The sequence below is a fragment of the Loxodonta africana genome, chromosome 19 (assembly GCF_030014295.1).
Source record: "Loxodonta africana isolate mLoxAfr1 chromosome 19, mLoxAfr1.hap2, whole genome shotgun sequence".
Taxonomy (NCBI): Eukaryota; Metazoa; Chordata; class Mammalia; order Proboscidea; family Elephantidae; genus Loxodonta; species Loxodonta africana.
Genome location: NC_087360.1, coordinates 57,700,946 through 57,722,519, shown reverse-complemented (window position 1 = coordinate 57,722,519; position 21,574 = coordinate 57,700,946). Strand labels below are relative to the sequence as shown.

Here is a 21,574-nt window from a genome sequence, read left to right as displayed (position 1 = left end):
AACTGAGAGAGGCCCACAGAAGGCAAAGACGTGGCCAGGACCTTGATTTGGACACCTAGCCTCCAAAACTGTGGAACAATCAATGCCTATTCTTTAAAGCCACCCACTTGAGGGATTTGATGTTACAGCAGCACTAGGAAACTAGGACATCTGTGGAATGGAACCTAACTGGGAAAAAACCCAAGCATGCTGATGCATGATGAGGGATCTCAAGTCATCCCTTAGGAATGTTACCCTACTCATCCTGTAGCTCTCTCCTCAGCCCTCTAGAACCATCTCCCCTATCTCTCATCTGATCACTTTGCAAGGTAACATACATCCCATTTTTGAGAAAATCAAAGCAGTTAAAGGAGAATTTCCGTAGAATCGCATGACATCATTTACTTACCTACCAGCATCTGTTTGACTTTGCCTTGCCAAACAAATAAATAAACCAATCGTCATTGAGTTGATTCTGACTCATGGTGACCCCGTGTACTTACGTGTTTTAGAGTAGAACTGTGCTCCATAAGATTTGCTTGTTTTTTATTCTCAAAATTATATATATATATATATTTTATTGAACTCTAGATGAAGGTTTTCCAGAACATACTAGCTTCTCATTTAAGTTAGTACACATATTGTTTTGCGACATGGTTAACAACACTGCGACATGTCAGCTCTCCCCCTTCTTGACGTTGGGTTCTTTTTTAGCAGCTTTCCTGTCTCCTCCTACCTTCTAGTCCTTGTTCCTGGGCTGGTGTGCCCATTTAGTCTTGTTTTGTTTTATGAGATGTTTTTTTAATCTTTGGATGAAGGGTGAACTTCAGGAGTGACTTCATTGCTGAGCAAAAGGGTATCCGGGGCCATGCTCTCTGGGTTTCTCCAGTCTCTGTCAGGCTGGTAAGTCTGGTCTTTTTTTTGTGAGTTAGAATTTTGTTCTACATTTCTCTTCTGCTCTGTCCGGGACCCTCTATTGTGATCCCTCTCAGCGCAGTCATTGCTGGTGGCCGGGCACCATCTAGTTGTACTGGACTCAGTCTGGTGGAGGCCGTGGTGGTTGTGGTCCATTAGTCCTTTGGACTCATCTTTCCCATGTGTCTTTAGTTTTCTTCATTCTCCCTTGCTCCCGAAGGGCCCCACAAGATTTTAATGGCTGTGATCTTTCAGAAGTAGACTGCCAGAACTTTTTTCCATGGTGCCTCTAGGTGGATTTGAACCTGTGAACTTTTCAGTTAGTAGCCAAGCACTTAACCATTTACACCACCCAGGGATTCCTTTGCCTTGCTAGCTATTACTATATATAAATTATGGAGGGAGAAGGCAAAGGTCCCATCTTAAAGCAAGTACTCACACTTTTTGTACTGAATCCCATTGCTTCTCACCTACTCAAGATCATCACTTTAGCAGTTGTCCCCTTTTTTCTACATCACTAGTTTTCTCCTTCTGTACTTGATCATTTTCATCAGCATGCAGTTAAGCTGTTATTTCTTCTATCTTTAAAAATTCTTCTCTTGATCTCACTCTGTCAGTGATTATTCCATGCCTCCTCCCCCTTTGCAGCAAACCTCCTTTAAAGATAGCCTGTACGCAACTGTCCCTGGTTCCCCTTCTCCCACTTTCTTAAGTCCACTTCAGTCAGGCTTTTGTTGCCTCCATTATATTAAAACTGCAGTTGTCAGGTCTACCAGTGCTCTCCACGTTGCTAATTCTAATGGCCCGTTCTCAGTCCTTGTCTTGACCTGTCAGCAGCATTTGATACAGTTCATCATAGTCACTCCTTGTAACACTTCTTCAATTTCGTTTCCAGGATACTGATACATTCTTGGTTTTTCTCCTGTCTTACTAGGTGATCCTTTGCTAGTTTTTCATCTTCTGGTCTACCTTTTTTTTTTATTATCATTATTATTTTTTATTGTACTTTAGATAAAGGCTTACAGAGCAAATTAGTTTCTCGTTAAACAACAAATACACATATTGTTTTGTGACATTGGTTACCAACCCCATGACATGTCAACACTCTCCCCTTCTCAGCCTTGGGTTTCCTATACCAGCTTTCCTGTCCCCTCGCCCTTCTCGTCCTTGCCCTGGGCTGGTGTGCCCATTTAGTCTTGTTTTATGGGCCTGTCTAATCTTTGGATGAAGGGTGAACCTCAGGAGTGACTTTAGTACTGAGTTAAAACGGTATCCAGGGGCCATACTCTTGGAGTTTTTCCAGTCCGTCAGACCAATAAGTCTGATCTTTTTTTCTAAGTTAGTATTTTGTTCTACATTTATCTCCAACTCTGCCCTGAACCCTCTATTGTGATCCCTGTCAGAGCAGTCACTGGTGGTAGCTGGACACCATCTGGTTGTGCCAGACTCAGTCTGGTAGAAGTTGTGATAGTTGTGACCCATTAGTCTTTTGGACCAATCTTTCCCTTGTGTCTTTGGTTTTCTTCATTCTCCGTTGCTCCAGACGAGGTAGGGCAGTGGAGTATCTTAGAAGGCCACTCACAAGCTTTTAAGACCCCAGACACTACTCAGTAAAGTAGGATGTAGAACATTTTCTTAATAAACTATCTTATGCCAATTGAGCTAGATGTTCCCCGAGACCATGGTCCCCACAGAGCTCAGCCCAGTAATTTTGTCACTCTAGATAATTTTTTTTTAGATATTCTAGTTCTTAATGTTGCAGTACTTAAGTACTCAGGCCTAATTCCTATTCTCTTTTCTATTTGCATTCACTCCCTTGATTCCATTTAATCTCATGGGTTTAATACCATCCATATCCTAATAACTCTCAAATTTGTATCTCCAGTATGACTCTTCTGACCTCCTTCCTCTGTGTGAATTCCTTCCTCTGACCTCCAGACTTGTCTGATTGTCTACTCAACATCTCCACTTGGGTGTAATAGACATTTCAGACTTACCATGTCTAAAACTAAATTCGCAATCTTCTACTCAAAACTCATGCTATCGGAAGTCTTCTCATTTTAGTTGTTGGCGTTGCTGGTCTTCTAGTTGTTCAGACCAAAAAACCTTAGCATTTTCCTTGGCTTCTGACTTTTACTCCCATCCCACATCCAATCTGTCCGGAAATCCTGATGGCTGTGCTTTCAAGACATACCTAAATCGAGGCTTTAGATCTAGCATCCAGTTTATAGAGGCTAAAGGAATAAGGTGAGCTAAGTCGTGAGGAAACAATGAGACAGATTCAGAAATTGAGACGTTTTATAGGACCCTTGGCTTCATCTCCTCGACATGTGCCATGAGAAAAAAATAGGTGGACTATTCTAGCTAAAGCACTTAAAGAGAGAGAGAGACATAACCATTAAGAACTAATGTATTGTTCTTAATTGAATCTTGTTTGTTTTAAAAAAAAAAAAAAAATTACCAACTATAAAAGACATTTTGGGGATAATGGAGGAGATTTGAATGTGGACTGAGTTTTAGATTATATTTCGGGGGTGTTTATTTTGTTAGGTATAGTAACAGACTTATAGTTATGTAGGAAAATATCCTTATGTGTAGCGAAGTTTTGGAGTGAAATGTCAGATTCTGTAATTTTTAAAAATTCAAAAAGATACATGAAAATTGTGAAATGGTATATGTTTTGTTACCTGTATATTTACAATAAATAATGAATGAATGAATGATGGAGTGTCATAGTCATCTAGTGCTGCTATAACAGAAATACCACAAGTGGATGGCTTTAACAAAGAAAAATTTATTCTCTCATAATCTAGTAGGCTAGAAGTCTAAATTCAGGGCATCAGCTCCAGGGAAAGGCTTTCTCTCTCTCGGCTCTGGAGGAAGGTCCTTGTCATCCGTCTTCCTCAGGTCAAGGAGCTTCTCAGCATAGGAACCTCCAGTCCAAAAGACGCACAGTGCTCCCAGCGTTGCTTTCTTAGTGGTATGAGGTCCCCCCGTGTCTGTGATCTTTTCTCTCTCAAAAGAGATTGGTTTAGGACACAATCTAATCTTGTAGATCTCATCAACATAACTGCTGCAGATCCATCTCATTAACATCATAATGATAGGATTTACAACACATGGGAAAATGGTGGACAGTCATACAATACCAGAAATCATGACCTAGCCAAGTTGACAGATATTTTGGGGGGACACAGTTCAGTCTATGACACGGAGCAGGTATGGAAGAATGTTAAATATCTGTGATTAGCATATGTTTGTTCACCTTATTATTCTACTTTTCTGTATGTTCGAAAAAAGTTTTATGATAAAAATTATTACCCTTATTGCTCCCACATTTGTCTGTCTACCATCATTTCTTGTCTAGATTATATTAATAATCTCTTGACTAGTATTTCTACCCTTGTCTGCCCACAGTCTAATGTGAACCCAGCAGGCAGGCTGACCCTTTAGTAAGTCGTATTTTCTGGTCATTATCCTACAATGGGATACCATTTTACTCAGGATTAAAAGCTGAAGTCCTTCCTATCGTATGTAAGACCCTGAGTGACCTGGACCGCTTGTTACCACTCTGACCTCATTCACTAATATTCTTTGCTACACTGGCTTTCTTGTTCACACTCGAACATACCAGGTACTCCCTGCCTTAGGACTTTTGCACGGCCTTCCCCTCTGCCTGGGATGCCCTTCAATCAGATATACACTTGAACAGTCTTCCTCACCACCTTCCAGCCCTCACTGATGTTTGTCAGTTTCTCAGTGAAGCCCATCATGACCGCCCCATTTAATATTGCCACCACTGTTACACCCATCTCCCCTTGTCCTGCTCTACAGTAGATTTTCAGGAAATATGAATGAATGAATACATATGGAATTATAATATTTGACTTTGAAATTAGAAGAAAGCAACTTTATTTTCTTTCATCTTTTGTCTCCAGGAAGGCTTCTCCACATACTGATTGAAAGGGCAAGATCGGAAGTGGCAAGTTGTGTCTCTAACTGCTATTCACTTTTGTTTTCAGAGTTCAGGAAAGAGGGAGGGAAAAGGAAGGAGACAAGACCAAAAGAAGAGAAAATGACGGTCAAACCAGGGGCAGTGGTGGAATGCCTCTTAAAAGGGTTCCCTTATTTGTATGGTACCTGACATTGGCTGTCCTTCGTTTACAGCCGGTTTCTTATGAGGCAGCTTCTTTTGACTCAGTAGAGGCTGAGCGTAATTTACTATATTTTTGTCGTCGCTATAGATGTGAAATTTAATTACTACAGCCAACTCTCCAATACGCATTGAATGTCAGAGTACCAGAAAGATTATTTTAGGTAATTAAAAAGGTTGTTACAAAATAGAAGTCTACCTAAGTATCATCATATCTAAAATGCTAAAGTTTGCTAATAAAAATGCTATATTAAGTAATAGAATAAAAATGCAGTGTACTAGACACTACCTTAATTTTAGACAGTTCATTAAAAATATTGTACCAACCAAAACCCATAATTCTAGCAGTAGAAATATTTTTTTCTCATATGTAAGGAATTAACTGCAGCAGACAATATATTTCTAGAATTATATTAAGGACTAAAATTTATTAATTTTTCCTTTAATTAAAGCTACAACTGGTACACAAGTTACAGACAAGTAAATGTGTTGCTGGCAGAATTTAGGGAAATGATTATGTATATTTTGTGTTTCTTTTTTTCCTTAGGACTCAGGACATGTTAAGAAGCTAAAAATAGTTTCTTACTCATAAAGAATGACCCAGTGAGATTACCAGTTGTTATTTATTTATCTGTGGAGACCCGTAACCTATTAAGATTTTTAAGAAGAGTAACCTTATGTTGTTTGATCCTAGCCTGAGAGCGTTAATTAAGGGGCACTTAGAAAACATTGCAGGAGTTGTTAACTACAGAGACATGGCCGGATGCCTGTATATTGAGTTAAAGTTTAGAAATAGTCAGACTGAATTTAAGGAAGCTGTAGACTGCTATTCCTGGTATGTTCTGCCTAAGTAGTAGATTGGAAGTTTATTAAATAAAAATGCTTTCCCTTTCCAAATGTCATAGTTCAGTCCATAAGTATTTATAGAGAACTTGCTATGTGCCAGATATGAGACATTGGACAGTACAGTAGTGAATGAGAACAAGTGCCTCCCCTTAAGGAGGATAGAGTGTCATGAGCAATTCTGACCTAGTTTACTGGCGTGAAGGAAATAGAGAGTCATCCACAGGACTTTCCTGTTGTTTTACCAGAACCAGTTATGTGTGGAACTCTACGGCCTGCTTTAACAAAAATGTACTATCAACTCTGCCACTTACGATCTGAATGAATTTGAGAAAATTACTAAATTTCTAAGTCTGATGTTTCTTAACTATAACATAAGGATTATAATACCTTCCCTGCAATATTGTTGTGAATTTAAAGTGCCCGGTTCAGTGCCTGGCGTATGACTGGTGCTTAGTACATGATCCACTGCTTATCTATCAGTTTGTTGTGCTGTGGTAGCGTGTGTGTTACTATGGTGCTGGAAGATAGGCACTGGTATTTCAAATACCAGCAGGGTCACCTGTGGTGGACAGGTTTCAGCCGAGCTTCCAGACTAAGACTAGGAAGAAAGGCCTGTCAATCTAGTTCTGAAAAGTAGCCAGTGGGAACTTATGAATCAATAGAACGTTGACTCACCTGCTTTGGAAGCATCAAGGAAGTATCAGTTGCTGGAGGGGGGCATCACGTTTGGCAAAGCAGAGAGCCAGCAAGGGCAAGGGAGACCCTCGGTGACATGGATTGGCACAGTGGCTGCAGTGATGGACTCAGACATGCCAGCGATTGTGAGGATGAAGCAGGACCAAGCAGCGTTTTGTTCTGTTGTAAACGGGAATGCCATGAGTCAAGAGTTGACTCAGTGGCAGCTAACGTAACAGTATATAATAGTAGCAACTGTTTTTGTTGTCTTCCCTTCCTGCCTCAAACATGATTCTGAGATTTCGATTTGGTAATCTTTTAGGGAATATGCAGACCGTATCATGATGCTTGATTTCAAACATTTTATTAAGACTTTTCTGAACTGGTTGAATGAACACAAGAAACCTGGGGTGGGAAGAGGGAGTGTGCTGTCACATTATAGGGGTTGCAGCTAATGTCACATAGCAATATGTGTATAAATTTTTGTATGAGGGAAAAAAAGTTTTCTGAGTTCTTGTATTCATAAGGCATATTACTGTAAATTGCAAGTAAAGTCTCTCATAACCTGGGAGTTCTTGGAGTATATAATTTCTTAGACATTTCAAAGCTTTCTATATATATATATACACATATATATGTATATATGTATGTATAAATTAAGGGCTTCCTGATAAAATAAAAGTGTCTTTATGAATTACTACTTTTTTAGTTTTTTAGTAAGTTCAGGAGGGAGTTCTTAGGTGGTGTAAACAGTTAAGTGCTTAGCTACTAACAAAAGATTGGTGGTTCAGATCCACCAAGAGGCACTTCGGAAGAAAGGCCTGGCAACCTACTTTGGAGGCATCACAGCCATTGAGCCGAAATGGAGCACTGTTCTACTGTGAAAACCATGGGTCACCATGAGTTGGAATCAACTCGATGACAGCTGGTTTAGTTTGGTTTTAGAAAGTTCAGTGCCTTTGGTAATTATCAGCCACATAGCACCAAACTCACAGATTGTCCTCCAATTTCTTATGAGTCTTCTTTAGTTGGGAAGATGAATACTTGATTGTCAATGATTGTGCTTTTTAGTTTAAGTATCAAAAATACCTTGACCTTTTTCTACCTACTGAATTGGTTTTTATAATTCTTTAATATTTTAGTAGAATTTGCTTCTAGATTGTTGTTTTACTTTCCATTATCCATTTTTTACAAGAGGTTGTAGGTAAATGAAACATTTTGGGGGGATGTCTGCCCAGTGTGCAACAGCCCCGTTTCCCTGAGATCTCACCCTTCTCCTGACAGGTATGGTCCTTCTGCCCCCAAAAGTTATGAGTATCCTACTTGCAGGCCCCCACCCTTTTGGCCACATGTGATTAGACAAGGGATGAAAAACAGACTCTAGCTGGATCGTGTGGGTTATCCTGGGGATTTAGAATTGGGATCGTGAGATAGCTGGTCTTTAAACTGTTTGCTTGAACTGATGCAGTAAAAACTTGGAACACATGTGCAACCAACTTCAGCATTGTGTATGGGGAAACAAAAAGTTGGTCTAAAGGGAAAAAATGGCGCCGATGAACCAAAAAACCCAAAAAATGAAAGTCAGAAAGAGACTACTGTGGATTCTTGACAGATTTCTGGATTCTTACTCCCATACTTTGTGAGGCCTGGGTATTTTTCTGTACCTTAAAATATGTTAATAACCCTCCAGCAATGTTCCTTTTTTTGCACAATCTCATTCAGGTTGGCATCTCTTAATTAATAGCAGAAGAATCTTGACTAGGACACTAGGTTAGGTTTAAAACCAAAGTACAAAGAAGAGTATGAATATCCACATGCAAAAGAATGAAAATAGACCCCATCCTTACACCATATGTATATACCATGTATAAATGGACTGTAGACCAAAACGTAAGAGCTACAGCTATAAAACTCTTAGGAGAAAACATAGGGGTAAATCTTTAAGACCTTGGCTGAGCAAAGGCTTCTTAGACAAAAGCACGAGCAACAAAATTAAATAGATAAATTGGACTTCATCAAAATTAAAAAACCTTTGTGCTTCAAAATAGGCCATCAAGAAAATGAAAAGACAACTGATAGAATGGGAGGAAATATTTGCACATCATAATGTCCAATAAGAGGTTTGTATACTAAAAAATATATATATATACACACACATATACATACATACATATATACACTTATTTTCTCTTATTGCCATTCTGTTTTTTGGACAAACAGAGATAGTTGTGTTATGGAAAAATCTTCAGACTTAGCAATCGTTAGAGGAGGACAGACATAGGTGTTCTCTCTGTGATCTTAGAAAAATAATTTAATTTCTTAGAACCTTAGTCTCAAAATCTTTTAAAATGAGAGTAATGCTGGGCTTAAAAAGTTTTTGGTTTTTTTTTTTTTTTCTTTATAGTTTATGGAAGTATGGGAGGTTTTCCTAAGAAAAATAAGTGTATTTAGGTTCTATCCTTGTTATCCTTGTTTCAATACGTTTGCCTACCCCAGTATTATCTTAGGTGTTAATAAGCCTTTTGCAAACAGAAATGATATCCAGCTTTGTCTAGTGCCTAGTACTACATACGAGAAAACAGACTTCCAGTTTACATTATTTGAAGAAGTTGAAATATTGATGTCATCATTGGTGATCTTTGAAATATTAGGTAATGGAGATCATTGAAATATTAACTAAAAAGCTTATTTTAACCTTTTTCTCAGTATATTTCTTTTGCTTCTTTAAAATCATGTCACTTGATACTTGATCAGTTTTAGATATTAGCGTGGTATCTACAATATGTTACTCCCAGGTTAGGGTACATGCAATGTGTTTTCAGCATTTTTCATGGTATGTTACTGTTCTTCACCTTTTAGTTTGTTTTTGATAAATACCTTTTTTAATGAGCTAAAAAATAATTTTTTTTTTAGTAAGTTTTTAGAGATACCTGTTGTAGTTGTATCTGGTCTTGTGTGTTGAATTATTTAGTGGCTGATATGTGAGAAATACATTTTTATATTTCCATTAAGTGTTGATATGGGATGGATTTCATGTTTCCTTGTTTTTTTAGTTTGATAACCATGTGATCCTAATATACTGGCTTTTCCTTATTTGCAGAGATCCTGTATATTTTGATGAAAATTGGCTAAACAGAATCAAAACTGAAGTAGGAGATAATTGGAGACTAAAGGTATTTTTCTTCTATTTTTCGTCTGTTAATTAATCCTTAAACATTTTATGTGTATAATATTTGTTGATTTTCAGTCAGCTGTGTCCAGCGAGCTTTAGGAGCTTACAGCCTGTGGTGAAATAATCTAGACTTGAAAATTGGGGTTAACCTGAAGTTGCTCAGCAAGAAACAATGTGAATCAGTAAAGCGTAGTAGCTAAGCGCATGGTTTCTGGAGCCAGAGTTGTCTGTATCACAGCCCTACCATTTACTACCCTGGGGAAAGTTTTTTAACCTCTCTGTGCCTCGGTTTCCCCATTTGTATAATGACAATTATAATAGGATCTACCTCGCAGAAGTAAATGAGTTAATACATGTAAAGGACTTAGAACCGTGTATAACACTTATATGTGTGTGTTATTAGTGTTGTTATTGTTGTTGTTTTAGGTGCCATTGAGTCGGTTTCAACTCACGGCGACCCTATAGGACAGAGTATCACTGCCTTATAGGGTTTCCAAGGAGTGGCTGGTGGGTTTGACCTGCCGACCTTTATTTAGGTTAGCAGCCGAGGTCTTAACCACTATGCCACCAGGGCTCCTGTTGTTGTTATTGATTATGAAAAAGACATTGTCATTATTAACTGTGTCCAAGACACTCATAGAATGAAACATTTTCATTTCCTTCCTAGTAATATTAAGTTCCCATATTTCTCAAGCTTCTTTGACCAAAACCCACCTTTCAGTCTACCACATGTATGTGCTTAATTTAGCTGAAACACGTTCTTACCCTTACTTTATACATTGTTTTTATTTTGAAAAATATTAGTTGAAACCCTCTAAATTGATTTTTTAACTTTATATTTTGAAATAGTGATAGATTCACAAGAAATTGCAAAAAAAAAAAAAAAACCCAAAAAAGTACGGAAAGATTTCATGTACCTGTTGCTCAGTTTCTCCAGTGGTAACATCTTCCATAACTATAGTATAAAATCAAAACTAGAGAACTGACAATCCAGAGTTTACTCAGAGTTCACCGGTTTTATATGCACTCATTTGTGTGTGTGTAGGTCTATGTAGTTTTATCACACATAGAGTCGTTCACCACCACAGTGAAGATACAGAACTGTTAGCACCACAGTGAAGATACAGAACTGTTCGCACCGCAGTGAAGATACAGAGCTGTTAGCACCGCAGTGAAGATACAGAACTGTTCACATCACAGTGAAGGTACAGAACTGTTCACGCCACAGTGAAGATACAGAACTGCTCGCACCGCAGTGAAGGTACAGAACTGTTCGTACTGCAGTGAAGATACAGAACTGTTCACAACACAGTGAAGGTACAGAACTGTTCGCACCACAGTGAAGGTACAGAACTGTTCGCACCACAGTGAAGGTACAGTACTGTTCGCACCACAGTGAAGGTACAGAACTGTTCGCACCACAGTGAAGGTACAGAACTGTTTGCACCACAGTGAAGGTACAGAACTGTTCACACCATAGTGAAGATACAGAACCGTTGGCACCACAGTGAAGGTACAGAACTGCTCAGCACCGCAGTGAAGATGCCAAACTGTTCACACCACAGTGAAGGTACAGAACTGTTCACACCACAGTGAAGGTACAGAACTGTTCGCACCACAGTGAAGGTACAGAACTGTTAGCACCACAGTGAAGGTACAGAGCTGTTAGCACCACAGTGAAGGTACAGAACTGTTAGTGTCACAGTGAAGGTACAGAACTGTTCAGCACCACAAGGCCCTCGTGCTGCCTTTACAGTCACATCCGTATCACTCCCCATCCATAATCCCTGGCAACCTCTAATTCGTCCTCCATCTCTATAATTTTGTGACATTAAATTGATTTTTATGACCCAGTAATGGTCACAACTAATAGTTTGGAAAACCCTGGAACCATTTCTTTTTTTATATAGACTGATATACACCCAGAAATACAGATGAGTAGGTGTGTCAAGCCCGTGGATTTGTGATATGCTAAGCATGGTCTGTCCTTATATTTCCCCACAAAACACGTCTTTGATGAAAAGTATGTAATGCCTGTTTAGATACTGGAGCTGCCAAAATTTAATTCCCTCTTTTTACTAATGTAGAGTGAATGGGAACTATCTGATGGCACTGTTTTAATAGCTACACAATCTTTCAAGACTAGGCAATTAAAATAATTACTTTTTAATGTTATACCCACTGCTGTCGAGTTGATTCCAACTCGTAGTGACCCTGTAGGACAAAATTAGAACTGCCCCCTGGAGTTTCCAAGGAGCACCTGGTGGATTTGAACTGCTAACGGTTACCTTTTAATGTTATAGCATATGTTTAAAACACTTTGCTACTAATCATTTGTGTTGCTTGGTGGCTTGACCAAAGAACGAGTTGCATTCCCATAGACATACACACACATACACAAATACACACACACATTGTCTTCATTGTCGTGACTATGGCAATGTTAGTAATATGAAGAAGGGAAAAAAAGTTTATCGTAGTCTTAACGGCAGTAACTACTATTTTCAGTTCTGATTTTACATTCCTATTCCTCAGTATTTTACCCTGTTATATTTCTTCGGTCTTAATAGGCCGCTGATTGACAATAAGATATATAACTTTTTGTTGTATGGGGGGGGGGGCCTACCATTTTAAATGAACGTATTGATTTTTAAGACATTTTAATTTCAAATGCTCAAATGTGGACAAAAGAACATCCTAGAATAAAGGAAATAAGTTACATATTTCCCATGTCTTCAAATATTTTCAAAAGCATAGGTATATTAACTTTATTTACAGGAAGATTTTTTTTTTAATGTAAATAAGTTCATTTTCAGGTTATTTTCTGCCTTAAAAATAATCATGCGTTTGATTAACCACTGGAGGGTACTGCTGTCATCCAACCTCTTTTATTTGGTAGCTATAAGTAGAACTGTCTACTGTCTTCTGTCCCAGGACGTCTTCAACTTACTAACACTAGCCGGAGAAGGCCAGACAAATGATCAACAGAATCTTTTGTACCCGTGTACCTTAACACAAATTCAACAGCATGAGTTGCATCCAAAAAAAAAAAAAAAGAGGAAAACAGTTAACAATTTACAGTACATAGTGCAGGTGATCCTGCCCATCGTTTCACCCAAATAGCATATAGCCAGTCAATTTATGCTCTTGAGCGAGTGTGTTGGGAAGCATTGGTGTGTCAATCCCTCATCCTGTCTTGTTTGTAGGGTGCTTCTTATGGCACACGTATCTTGCTATGCTGAGGGTTATTCCAGTATTCCAAGATACAATAGTATTTGTTTTTAAATTAATGGCTCTTAAGTATGTAGTTTGTTTGGTGCTCAGCTAACGAATTACCCTTTTCTGTCAGTGGAGGGATTTGGAGATATTTGTGAGTTATTTTAAGAGCTTTCCAAGGGTAATTTTAACTACAGTTTTTGTTTAATGCGCTGACTTTAGAATTTAACCTCAAAGTAAAATATAACTCTCACTTTTCTAGGGACGGGAGCACTGAATCCAAATCTTCATCGAGGGTGGCACATTATTTTTTCTTTACCTGCAGAAAATCTGAATAATTTAACCTTACTGTTAAGTCTCATTCAAATATCCTCCAATTTTTGTCAGTGTGATCTAAACGTTGAAAATTTCGTATAATTGGAAATTTAATTTGTTTTATAAATCAGATAATATATATATCAAATAATTTAAGGCTTTACTGTATTTTTACGCAAATAACGCGCGCCTTATATGGTTTTGCCAACCACGCGACCCCCTCCCTCACTATTTTCACAAGCACACATGACGCATATTGTGTGTGTGGCGTATTGTTTATGTGGGAGCGTTATTTGCAAAAAATGCGGTAGTCTTTGATGACAGCAATTCAAATGTGCTATTCAATTTTATTTTTTATATTTACATTATGATTGACTTGAATGATTGTTTGACTCAGCAGATTTTTGTTAAAATATATTTTGATCTGTACTTGCCTTTTATTCAGTTATTTTCTCTCTCTTTAAATAGATAAGCAACTTAAAGAAAATTTTAAAGGGAATCCTGGACTACAATCACGAGGTAATGGCTTTTCGATCATTCCATATCAAAATATCATAGTAGGATAGTTTAATTTTATTATAGTTCTAAGTTAAAAAACTGCTTTCACAATTAACAATCGGTTTGTCTGCTATATATTTTCTAGAACGTTGGCTCAAAACACCATTTACTTGGCAGTATGTAGTTTATAATGATTAATTCATGTTAAATTTCACAATGGTTGCTGCCATCTATTGACTCTTCTCTTGTCTTCCCTTACCTCTGAAGGTAATTGAGTCCATACTTCATCATTATAATCAACTGCCTTGCCTGCTTCCATTGTATTCCTTGGCGAAACTCCAACTCTGGATGAACTCAACTTATCCTGAGTTGGCATCAGTATAGTCAGACATTGCTAGGAAAGAAAAAAAAAAACAGGCAGTGGAACTAAGTAGTTTCACTTTAAATTTCGTGATCACAGTTGTCAAAATGGACACGATACTACCTGGAAACCTACATTATTTCCCTAATGTGGTCTTTCCCAGACTTTCTAAGAATACTACCTCATAAATTCTCTCTCTTTAAACCTTCCTGTCACTCATCTCCCCAGAGACTTTATAAATGGTCGGACGGGAGCTCTATTTTCTCCATTCATCTTGTTTCTGTTTCTCAGATATGCCGAGCCCTTTTCTTCCTTGGGGCCTTTACGCTTGCTGCATGGACTGTCCTTCCCTTACCTCTTGTCATTGCTAGCTCACACATATCCTTCAGATCCCAACCTACTGTTACCTCCTCAGAGGGCTTTCCCTTAGCGCATGCTGACTCTGCTTGGGCACATTCACACCCCACCCCCGTTATTCAGTCACATCACCCTGCTTATTCCCTTCAGTCCTTGCCATATCAGCAGTGTTCTTATTTGTTGGTTTATTACATTCCCAGAGCCATGAAATGAAGTTGGACCAGGTCTGTTGTAGTTATTGGTACGTTCCAGCCTCCTAGCACAGTGAGGTCATAAAGTAGGCACTCTATAATTTCAAATCATGTCAAATAAATACAGAGAAACCTGTGAAAGCCAGAACTTGACAGGACTGCCTTGTTCTTCTGGGTCTCGCAAGCTTTCTGCCTTTGACAGGGCACAGTCTTACCACTTTTCTGTAGCTCGCCTTAGTGGAAAATATTTGCATTTTCCTTTCCTGGTAGGTTTCTGTCTTGCGCACATTCTGGCTTTCACAGGTTTTACTGTATAATTTCAAAGGAAAATCAATTCAAGTAAATATTTGATTTCCAAGAAAATATGATATTTAAGATATATAAATGTGTGCATAGGGTTAGTATTAGACATCTTGAAAACTATAACGAACAAAAAGAATGTGATTTTTTGGGCTGGAATTAAAAAAAATAATGCAGGTGATTATGCCTGTCATTTTACTTCCTAAAATGTTATTATTTCCTGAGGGTGCAAAGAAAGAATATCTAGTAGATCTTTCGGGCGTAGAAGAAGTGAACATTCCTGTTCTAAGCATCATACTTCTGTTGTAAAGGATAAATGGCCCCGTCAGTAAAATGGTAACTTTCAGTAAAGTATCACAATAAAAAAATGAAATAGCAAATTTATGGCAGTAAAGATGATGGTATCTTAGGAATAATTTTACTGAGTGTTGTCATGAGCCAGGTACTGTGCTTAGTGCTACCCTCTAACCAGTTGAAGTTAGTACTGTTACCTCCATCTCATAGATGAAAAACTGAGGCACAGAGAGTCTACCCATATATACTTGCTTTTTTTCACCTCTTGTTATTTTTCTTCTTTCTCTTCCCCACCCCCATTCCCCCCCCACTGAAATTTTCCTTGACAATGCCTTGGGTTTGGGTCTGTCCATGTTACCCCGTAGCCCCAGTTAGCATTACGTAGCCACTCTGAGAGTGCTCATGGAGGGAAAAAATCCAGTCTCTGAGGATGGTTTACTGTCTTTGAAACTTTCTTTATGATCTTTTTAAAAACTTAATTTATACTCATTACTACATGGCTTATAGGAAAGAGTTGGAGAGTCAGTAAGACTATAAAATCAGTGTGTGTCATTGGTGCTTGCTCAATTTGAGCGTACACAGCCATTTAGTGAGCCCATACTATGTGATAGGTTGACAGTCTCCTATTTATGTTCTTTTCCTTCCTACCACCTACTATAATTTGTAATATATTTCTTTGTGCATTTACTCATTTATTTTATGCTTTCCACCCCGGTCTATAAACCACATGAAGTTGAATTCTTATTTAAATAATGTTCTGACATTACTTTTCTGCCTCATCTTGGGAATTCCTTTGTCTCTCTCCTGTTCTGTATTCCATTTGCTGAATCCTGTGTATTTCTCCTTCCTGGTTTATTTCTTTATTTTGTTGAAGCACATTTTCCAGTGGCATCTTGAAAAAAGGTACATGATCGGTAAATTTTTTTAGGTCTTGGATATCTGAAAATATTTTATTTCTCCCCTCACACTTGATAGTTGAGTTGGTTGTGGAATTCTAGGTTGGAAATAACCTCTCAGTATCTTGAAAATATTACTCCATTATCCTCTAGCTTCCAGTGCAGCTATTGAAAATCTGTCATTTGAATTCCTAGTCTCTTGGTAACTTATTCATTTTCCAGTGTCCACGGTGGTGTGCTTTGGTGGGAGGTGTGTTTGTTTGTTTTGTTCTTGTTACTTTATTGTTCTTGGCACTTAGCAAGCTCTTAAAATCTGAATACCCAGGAATTTTAGTTTTAGGAAATTTTCCTTTTTTTTTTTTTACTCATTTTTTCCTCTATTCTGTTTCTAGAACTCTTATCCAGCTATTGAACCTCCTAGACTGATCTTTCAGTTATTTAACGTTTTATCTTCTTTTTCTGTCTTGCGTTTTCACTCTACTTCCTAAGATAATTACACACCTTTCTTCCAGCTTGCCAATTGAGATTTTCATTCCTGCCATCATATTATTCATTTTCAAGAGCCTTGTTTTGTTTTCTGAATGTAACTTTTATATACTGCCCTAGCTTTGTGGGTGTCATATTTTTTACCTCTGAGACTATTAATTGTAGAAATTTTTACTCTCATGTTTAATTTCTTCATTTTATGAATTGGTAATTCTAAAAAGCAACAAAAGGGTAAACAGCGTAAAGCAATTCATCCTCCCAGCCCAGCTTCCCAAATGCCTCCTAGGAGGCATCATTGTTACCAGTTTCTTGTATATTCTTCTAGAAATTGTTTTTCCTATACAAGGGGGAAAATTCGTTTTACTCTGGGTTGGGAGTGTATTTCTTTGTTTGATTCTCCTTATTATTCAGAATAAAATCCACATCCTTAACGTGACTCACAAGGACCTAGATGACCTGACCCCGAACCCTAGCTGCTTCGTCTCATCTGTACTCTCTCCTTCACCCCAGCCATATTGATTTTCTTGGTGTTCTTGGAATTCATCAAATATTCTTTTACCTTAAGACTTTGCTCTGCTATAACCTCTACCTGGTGTACACCACCCCCCCCCATAACTATATGGTTTACATCCTCATTTCAGGCCTCTGCTTAGTTTTTGCCTTAACATAGAGGCCTTCCTTAACCACCTTAAAGAAAAAAAAACAGTCCTATGTCTTCTAGAATGCCTATCATTTTTTCATAGTAAAATAAGCATATATTCAGAAAAGTACATAAAATGTATCTGTACAGTTTAACAGTTAGATGTAACAGAGAACAGTCCTGTTATCCAGGTCAAGAAATAGAACGTTGCCATACCCCCAGATGGCCCCTGTGTTGACCTTCGTGATCACAGCCCCATTCCTCGCCTACCCAGAGGGAAACCACTGTCCTGGTTTCTTTTTAATAATCATTTCCTTACTTTTTTCTTAATAGTCTTAACACCTGCGTATATATCCAATTATAGAATTAATTTTTTTTCTTCCACGCCCTGCATTGTTTGTTTTCCTCTGAGTTTCTTTCTTTTGTTTTGTCTCTGATTTTCATGTTAGAAATTTTACTTAAATATCTTGATGATCCTTGGTTGTTAGCTGGTGTTGAAAAGTAAAGCACTGTGAAAAGCTGATTAGAACCTTGGCGGGGGAGGGGATGCTTTTTGAGCAGTAAATTCCACCCTGGGTATATCAGGCATAGCTTTGTCTATATTAAGTCATTTAATTTGGGGCCAGTCAGTTTCCCCATAAAGGAATATTCCAGTCTTCTTCCTGATAAAGGTGTCTTGCTGCCAGCATTTTGGGAGTCAAATGGAGTGATGGTGTTTAGGAGAAATCTTGCTGTTGGGGGTGTGAGCGTATATTTATTCTTACCTGTGTCTGGTATCCCACCTGGTTCAGAACTTTTCTGGTTCTAATTGTCCAGACAGTATACAGTCTTTTCTTGGGTAGTGGAGGGATCGATGGTACTCAGTAAGTTGCTGTGACTCAAGGTTGTAATAATTTAGGTATGAAAGGTAAACATAGAAACTGAGAATGAGATTGACATAACTTCTCTGTCCTTGGCAGTGAGTTTCTGGTGCTGCTGACAAGGGAATCTCTATCACATAAGTTATCTGGTCATGTAAATGTAAATGCAATTTTAATCTTTTATCTCCATTCAGATTTTAGGGCAGCAAATTAATGACTTTACCCTTCCTGATGTGAACCTCATTGGGGAGCATTCTGATGCTGCGGAACTTGGAAGGATGCTTCAGCTCATTTTAGGCTGTGCTGTCAACTGTGAACAGAAGCAAGGTAATTTCTTGGAAATTAGTCTATGCATTTAAAATAATTAAGCAAAGTAAGCTATACTGTATATTTTATATATAAATCACCAGTACAGGCAGTAACACCTTTTTAAGGCTACTCTCAAAGAATGCTGTTTTCTACAATTTTACTAGCAATTTGTTTCCAAGCTGAAGTTTGAAAAGGCAGAATAAATTTGATTGTGATGATATGCTTCCCTTTTCTGCACGACCACATTATTTCTTGAGTAGATTATTTTTAGTACATTTTAACTATACCGAATATAATGAAATTAGTGACTTCACTATACTGAATATAATGAAATTAATGCCTTTTAACTATACCGAATGTGATGAAATCTACTGTTACTTGGACTAAGGTCCACCTATTAGTTTGGGAAAAATGAGCAGAAGTGCACAGAAGTTTAGTAGGTATTCAGGTCTGCCTTCTCAGCATACATATGTAATAGACAATAGACAGATGCCTTAGGGTATTTTTAAAGGCAAGTTGTATACGGAAGCATTTAGCAGTTCGTATTTACTGCGGGGACAGAGGAAGGGAAGAGTATCCTTATATCCAGTCTCTAAAATAATAAAAGTGTATTTGGAATTGGCTTCCCCTACATCTGGCAGATACTCTTTCTCAGGAAACTACTTCTCTAACAGTTAAATTGGGGTAGTTGCCTTGTCTGTATTTTAAAGAAAAGAATAATACGTTTATCAAAGTTGTTTCATTTCACTTATTTATAAATAATTATACAGTTTTTAGAAATACCATAGGCTATTTTATATTACCACACTCTGGAAATAAAGGGAGTTTGAGGATTAATCATCACAAAGGATAACAAAGAAGGAAAGACACATTTAAAATAAGTTAACGATTTGCCTGTGTATATCTCGGTACTCGACAAATTCTTTGCTGACCATGTAAATTTGAACTATTTTACTTTTCCTTGTGTCCTTGGTACTTGCAATCTAAAATATCCAGTTCTAAGTTCCCGAGCTGAGTTGATCCAACGTAGCATATCATTATCATTATTATTAAACTGTTGGTTCACCTATTAATTAATTCAGTAGATAAAGTGACAATTTAGGAAATATTTCTGTACCTGAGATTAAGAGCATGGACTTCAATGTCCAGCCAACCTGTGTTCAAATCCCATTCCAACTCTTAAACTGTGGAATATTGGGTAAGTCACTTAATCTCTGTGTTTTGGTTTCTTAGTAAAATGGAAATGTTAGTATGGACTTTGCAAGGTTTTATTGTGGGGACTTAATGAGGTTATGTATGTAAAACATCTAGTACAGCGTTTGGTACACGATAATGGGTCAAGAAATGTTAGTTATTGCTAGCAAACATGAAACATTTTATCATAATTTTTTTATATATGGTATTTTAAAATATTAATTTTAGTTCAACTTTCTGTTGTGTGTTTTTGTGAACTTTTTTTTAATGTCTGTTATTATACGGTGGTGTTTATCTGCTAATTTATGTCTATTCCGTGAACATATGCAGTGTAAGTTAGTAAAACCACTAATTCAGACTGAGGGAAGGCTATTCTCAATAAGTTAAAATTTAAGTTGCAGGATTGAAAAAGTAATGTAGTACTTTTATGTGTACAAATCCAATTCAACAAATTTTGGCTTTGTTGAGGTTACTTGAAGGCCATCTTTAATATATAGATAATAATGTAGCATATCGTTCTTTAGTTTTTCGAAAGTGGTTTTCTTCTTAAAGAGCTTTAACTGACACTACCATTTGCATAGAAATCACCTGTTTTCTATAAAAATAACTATTTAAATTCGTCATACACAAAGTAAATATTTTTAGCTTAATTACTAAATTATTTTTCCCCTCTTCTCTCATTGGTATATTTCCCAAATATTTATTGAACTTGTACATTGTATTGGGGCTTAGGAACGTAAGTGTTAAACAAACCGGGTATAGTATCTGCTGCCCTCAGTGAACTTGCAGTTGAATGGAAGGGAAGGACATGAAATAATGCTATAAATAACCATGTAGTCATGACATTGGTGAGTGCTCATAAAGGTAAAGAGAAATGGGAAACGGTCTAGACTTGGTGCCAGTGAAGGTATTTAAGCAAAGATATTGAAGATGACAGGTAAGAGTAATCTAGACAGTAGAAGTGGAATGTGAGAAAGACCTTTGAGGGATTTCAAAAAGCACACCACTATAATTGGAGTGCAATGAGGGAGGGGCAGAAGGAGATGAAGCAGGAAGATTAGTAGCCGGGGGCTCTGCTAAATGATGACTACGCATCGTTTGACTGTTATTAAAGAAGATGCATGTTTTTTAAAAGCCCAAAGGGTTTTTCTTATTGCCCCACTCCACCCCTGGTAATGCAAAACAGATTTTTATTCATTTTTCCTCTGTCCTTTTTGATATTCTAGTGATGAGTTTAATAACAGTCAACATTGTTTTCTTGAAGCCAAGAAGCTAAGACTGCTGTTATTGGTCTCTGACCCAGGATTCCCCCCCACCCAGTCCTGTTCCTTTTAGATTTTAGTCCACCATGTATTAAAGTCATATTTTAGTTTGCTTATGCAGTGTAGATTTAAAAATACAGAATTTTCTATTTCTAAGAAAGGGTTAAAAGCGAAGGAGTCCCTGTGCCCATGGCCACCAAATTTAACCAAAAAGAACACATTCGATTCTGAAAGCCATTATAGCCTTTCACATGAATAAGACAGGTGTAGACACCTTAATATTTAGACTAAACTAGATGACTGATATACCATTTGCTCAAAATCATGGAAAAGTTTATAATAGCAATTTGTAGTGTCTCATAGTTTACTCATAGTTTACTCAGTGCTTTTTACAGAACAGATTCTTATTTAAGCGCTGACTGGTTATTTTCTTTTGCTGTTTTTATTGTACTTTTATTCAGAATGCAAGTTGTACAGTGAAATAAATCATCAAAGCGTGTGTGAGCATTGTTATATATCTTTTCTCGTAAACGGAGAATTTTGAATAAAATGTCATTGAAATGAAAAAAAAAAAAAAACATAATTTTAAGCTTTTGTGATATTTGTATACTACTGAAATATCTAACTAGTTTTCTCTCAAAGTTTAGAAAATTAG

The 21,574-nt window shown here is 37.4% G+C and overlaps 1 protein-coding gene across 4 annotated transcripts in view; it reads left to right on the top strand.

Moving 5' to 3' along the window:
- Positions 1-21,574, top strand: part of HOOK3 (hook microtubule tethering protein 3) — a 121,027-nt gene that overhangs the window by 16,429 nt on the left and 83,024 nt on the right. For 3 of the 4 annotated variants that reach the window (XM_064272760.1, XM_064272761.1, XM_010592418.3), the window contains exons 3-5: positions 9,669-9,741; positions 13,740-13,790; positions 18,349-18,481. In XM_064272760.1, coding sequence (XP_064128830.1) covers positions 9,669-9,741; positions 13,740-13,790; positions 18,349-18,481 — 257 coding nt within the window. Of the gene's footprint in view, positions 1-8,616; positions 8,689-9,668; positions 9,742-13,739; positions 13,791-18,348; positions 18,482-21,574 lie in introns of all 4 variants that reach the window. The other variant, XM_064272762.1, reaches the window with a different exon arrangement.